The sequence below is a fragment of the Macrobrachium nipponense genome, chromosome 11 (genome assembly GCF_015104395.2).
Source record: "Macrobrachium nipponense isolate FS-2020 chromosome 11, ASM1510439v2, whole genome shotgun sequence".
NCBI classification, from domain to species: Eukaryota; Metazoa; Arthropoda; class Malacostraca; order Decapoda; family Palaemonidae; genus Macrobrachium; species Macrobrachium nipponense.
In genome coordinates, this window is record NC_061087.1 from 59,569,016 (window position 1) to 59,574,899 (window position 5,884).

General features: G+C 33.8%; 1 protein-coding gene across 1 annotated transcript; it reads left to right on the top strand.

Moving 5' to 3' along the window:
• Positions 1–268: 268 nt before the first annotated feature.
• Positions 269–4,174, top strand: LOC135206215 (gamma-interferon-inducible lysosomal thiol reductase-like). The gene is made up of 5 exons (XM_064237601.1): positions 269–376; positions 998–1,144; positions 3,323–3,451; positions 3,600–3,746; positions 4,009–4,174. Exons 1-5 carry the CDS (start codon positions 323–325, stop codon positions 4,093–4,095), a joined length of 564 nt encoding a protein of 187 aa, XP_064093671.1. The 5' UTR covers positions 269–322; the 3' UTR covers positions 4,096–4,174.
• Positions 4,175–5,884: the final 1,710 nt, after the last annotated feature.

Below are 5,884 nucleotides of genomic sequence, written 5' to 3' on the forward strand. Positions count from 1 at the left end.
TTTTCATCGCCACGACTCTACCCACGATACCAGCGGACCAGCTGTAGAGCACAAAACGTTACAAGGGTATGCCCACTAAACCTTCACCAACAACAACCGTGTGTAGCCTACGTAGTCACTTAAAAACCACCTGTGGAGTAGTTTAAGTTTATCACCACCAGAGTAGTGGAGTCTATTCATAAATGCCGAAGAAGATTAAAAATCATTCGTATCAGTTGCCAAGGTTTTCTTGAGCATAACTTATATAAATCAGCAAAAATTTAATTTGCAGGACATCACATCACCATCAATCAAGTTCTCGTCGAAGATTACCAGAGCAACGATGAATTTCTGCCTTTTGGTGTTAGCTGCGGCTTCGTCTGTACAGGCCTTCAAGGTAACTTCAGTTAAAAACAAAAAAATTGTTTTTTTTTGCCAGCGATATATCACGAAAAAATACAATGATTTTTGAAAGTTTCATCATAAACCGCACATTCAACCTGAACATTTTCAGATATTTACTGCTTGTAGGACCGTATGATGTTAATCTTCGCTTTGTCGTTATTCCATGTGATATCTGTTCACATATACTGAAAAAAATATGTTAGGAACCCACTCTGTTAGGTAGATGCCGTAGCTATCAAAATTCGTCAACGGCCCTAAGTGGTGCATACCAGCTTGGATGAAGAATATTTTACCTTGTCATTTTGAACAACTAATATACTATCTGTCCTAGCGACTTTTATTTCTCACCATTTTGAAAACACTGAGTTTTATTACTAGACTACACGCTTAGGGGGTTATGCCTGTAATATTTAGTCAGTGAGAAAGAGATACCATAAAAAAACAAGTAGTTCTTCAGAATTTTGGATGACCTAGCAAAGTTCTGTTGACTGCATAAGTTTTAGACAGTGGTCAGTTACAAGGCAAGGTAAAGCACACACTCACTGAGTGGTGTACACATGAACAGATCAATGCTTTTTACTGTTTGTGTAATCCTGTCTCACTATTTATCCAGTTAGAAGCAGAGCCAGTGAAAGTACTGGTGTATGATGATCCCGACTGCTACTGGTGCCAGTTGTTTGTGACTGAACAGCTTTATCCTACATATAAGGAAATTGGAGATATCATGGAAGTCGAACTGAATACATATGGCTTCACCCAGGTACGATATTTCTTCCGAAACTGCATTTTGTGTTGTTTCTTATTTTGTTCCATGTATATCAGACGCATATATCTATTAATTTCATTTCTTACACGGCACACTTTCTATTAAATGGAAGTGATTTCAGAGAGAAAGAGAGAGAGAGAGAGAGAGAGAGAGAGAGAGAGAGAGAGAGAGAGAGAGAGAGAGAGAGAGAGAGAGAGAGAGGTTGTGGGGTTGTGGGGATGTCACAACCATAATATTATTGTCCTTACTCAATCAACGAGGACAACGTGCGAAGGAAATTCCATCATCTTTACATATCATTCGGTCTGCATCCCTACAATTAGGTTAGGTTTCGTCTTCGTCCAGAATACTCAAATGTGCTCCTTATCTTTCATTTTTTCTCTTCCCATTTTCTTTTTATAGTCACCCCACCTTGATGACCACTGGCCAGTTTTCCTACTCTAACCACATTTTTGTGTCTAGACGGTCATCACAATTAGCTCTTCTTTCTTTCTTTACAGATGTTTGTCAGACACCTCAGGCAGGACGTTTCCACTTTTTTTCACGCATGCACATTTTGTATTCGCTTCATTAAAGAAAACCTAACTCAACAAACCCCTCTTACGTTCATGCTTTGGTTTCATGTATATTGTACTTCTCTTGTATAATATCTTTATCCTTTTATGATTTTATATAACGTTTCCTTCTAAATACCTGCATGAAGCTACACATCAGTCCACCACAGCCCATACTAATGCTGCTGTTTGCTATCAGATTTCACACTTATGAACCATTTTCTAAAATAACTGCTTTAATATGCACGTTACATGGAACATGTGAAATCAAGTATTTCACGAAATCTCTAACAAATATGTAAAATGACCAATTCGCTTAGGAACATTTGAAGCCCGAGGGCTAGTACTAAACACGGTGAAACAGTGATTCATCTACACTATTTCGCCGTGTTTAGTACTAGCCCCTGGGAACTCCAGTGTATTTCGCCGTGTTGAGTACTAACCCGTGGGGGATCAAATGTCCATAAGTGCATTTGATCCCCAGGAGCTAGTACTAAACACGGCGAAACACATTTGACCCCAAATGGACTAGTACCAAAAACTGCTAAACAGTGTAGATGAATAGCTATTTCGTTGTATATAGATCAAAAGTTTCTAAGAGAATTTGTTATTTCACAATGCCCTAGGGATTTTGAGAAATCCCTGAATTTCACATATTCCCTGTAACACACACACACACACAGATATATATAAATATTATATATATTATAATATTATATATATATATATATATCATATTATATATTATCTATATATATATTATATATATATAGTATATTATTTATTATGTAAAATTTTAAATATGTATGTATTGAGAGGGAAATATAATTAAAATCGAGTTCTTTATGCCACGGAAAGACTTATGCCCAGAAAATTATAATTGACAAGTGAGCGAATGGTCTAAGTTGACCTCGGGCCAAGGCAAATGCGGTTATTCATCATAATTTCCCTTGGGCCTAAACTTTCCCAAGGTATAATGAATTTTGCCAGTTTTGTGGCTTAATATATATATACATATATATATATATATATATATATCTATATTATATATATATATATATATAGGGTATATATATATATCTATATATATATATATATATATATATATATATCTATATATATATCTCTATATATATATATATATATAGGTATATATATTATACATATATATATAATATATATATACTATATAGATATATATATATATATACATATAGATAATACTATAATATATAGATATATATCTAGATAATATATATCTAATTATATATAAGATATATCTATATATGTTATATATAGAAAGATATATTATGATATATCTAATATGACTATATAGATATATCTATATATACTATATATAGATAGATTATAATCTTATATAGATACATCTATATTATTATTAATAGATTAATATATAATCTATATTATTATAATATATATATATTAATATCTTCGAATATATAATATATAGCATATAATGCTAATTATTATATATATAATATAATATATTTATAATATACACACACATATATATGTGTATATATGAAAGAGAGAGAAAGGGTGTAACAGGAAATACTACTAGTTCAAAAAATAATCACTAATTATATTCCTTATATAGGAGCCTTTTCAAGCTAGAGAATTCATCAACAACCGAATTGTGGAGTGCGCTCAAGTCTATATTCCTGAAACGGGAGTATTCTTAGATTTCGCTGCCTGTTTTCTGCCCGGGTCTCATGATGGAGCAGGAGTAAGTAACCCTACGGTTCTGATTTGTTACTTATCCTTTCATGAAAACAAAAGGCACTTGATATATTTCTTGAGACTTACTTCGAAGTCTGTTTCAGGCTATGAAATTCATCTTGAAGTGACAACTGTATTATTCTACTTTTAACAAGTGTGCAACCAAAGCTGGTGTTGAGTGGGATCCCATCAGGACTTGCGCCGAGGGAGAGGAAGGAAAGAACCTTCTGCACGATGCAGGAGCTCGGGAGGACGCCCAGCAGCCTTCAGTTCGGTTCTATCCCTGGATTGCTATCAATGGGGTGTGTGCACACGTTCTGTAATGAACTTTTTTTTTTCTTTAAACTTTCATTATATATTCTACCTTATCATTCTTACGTTACAGTTTCCTTACTGACCACTAATATAATCTGCAAAATTTATCGGTTTAGATGAATGTTCCCTACTGTCCTCGAATTCCTAAAGGAAACCTCAATTTCAGACCTTGTTTTCTTTTGTTCTTATCCGTTAAGATAAGGTTCTGTTATATAGCAAGATTTCATTATCTTTTTCCTCTTTTAATAGGTGGGTCCAAATGAAGATGCTCAGAGCAACCTGAAAGCGGAGGTCTGCAAGGCTTACGCAGGAGTGCCACCCCCAGAATGCAAGTAGATTCTGAAGAGGTTTTATTAAAGCCTTTTCTAGCTCCTATAAAGTGGACTGAGGAAGACTAAATATAGCCTAAAATATTTGAAGTCTTTAATTACCAAGCATTTAAGTTGTCTTATATTATTTATACTTAGCATGATATAGTCAACACTGGCAAGAGATACTTGTGGACTTTATTTTCTATCAGTAAATAAACTTTCACGTGTTAAACGAAATGAAATTCCGACAATTACTAAAATGAAAAGTTTACTAGTATTTGAGTTTTTAGGAAATTCTCAATCATAATTTGTACAGGCAAACCTTGACTGAGGTCCAACGTTATCCTTGTCAACTCATTATAGGGATTGAGGGCGAAGTTCCCAACGTGAAAAAAGGAAATGAATGACAGAAGTATATTTTTAATTGAATTATAGTAAAATTCGTATGGATTTTGTTTCTCTTTTGTCTCAGCGTTTTCATAAAAAATAGTTATTATGCTCATTGTGTCTTTGTAATGGCCCTCTTCCATCTTTCACCATTTCCATATCGAAGGTTTTATAAGTACAATTTTGAATATTTAAAGTAAACATTTTTGCGGTCGAAGGACCGGTGGATGAGTATATCTTCACCATATTCATACGTAGGTCAAAGGTTAGAGTATATTTCAAGGGCAAATAAAATATCTGGGTCAAACACGAACAATCACACCAATATGTGCACGACAGAATATTGATAATTATTTCTAATAACAAGCATCCGTTACGTAAATTCCCTAATCTTGTTATAAATAATATCGAGTTCAGAAATGAATAGACAAAAACTAGGATACATGTTTTTTCATGTTTTTTATTTCCTATTTAAAGATTACATTAAATCTATCAAAGTAAATGATTTGCATATAGCATGCCTATTCAATGGTTATCAAACTACCTACATCGCGCATATTTCAGCATTGGATTGAATTCTACCTTATAAAAATTTTCAGTAGCTCTTATTCTACTCTACTACAGACCTCTTCATCGTTTGTTGTATCATTGTGGGAAGACATCATCTGTTGGTGGCAGAGGCATGCTGCTGTTTTCTTGCTTGTTTTAGTCTTCTGTACTTGTGGTGTTTTCTATTTTCTTTGAATTATCTCTGGTTTATCTTTTTTTCCCGTAGAATGTGTATGGACCCCCAGGATTTAATAAGACTAAAATTTTTAAATGTTTTATAGTGTCTTCAACAGGTTTGGCGTGTTAAAATTGTTACTTTACGAATTTATCATTTATAATTTCTATATACATATGACTTATCATTTGGAAAAGAATACCATAGGGTAAACATCAATGACATAATAGTTAAAAAACACTACGAAGTCACTTATATGAAGCGACAGATGAATATGTTTTTAGTAAGGATTGGTAAATTGCTAGTAGTATATAATTGGCCAATCTCTTTTGTAGATTGTTCACGCCTTTTAAGTAATTCTTTGACATTATATTGTGTGATAGGTTCTGGGATCCAGGGATAATTATCTATAGTAGTCTGTCGGAGTGGTACAATCCCTGTTGCTGAAATGAAGCCACCAAAGGATGGCACAGTTTGTTTCCTTGTCGCACAAGCTTTTCGACATAATATCCAGATCAAAATAGAACATCTGTTCTTTAGGAAAAGCAACTTTATTTTTGGTAGGCTCGTCTATGGAATCCAAAGTTATTACTGGTCCTCATCTTCTTGATACATCGATCTTGTTTCTTACTAGAGAAGACCTAGAAACGGTAGGTAGTGATGCTGATTGATACGGAATGTAAGTCCCTTGGGACCTCTTGCA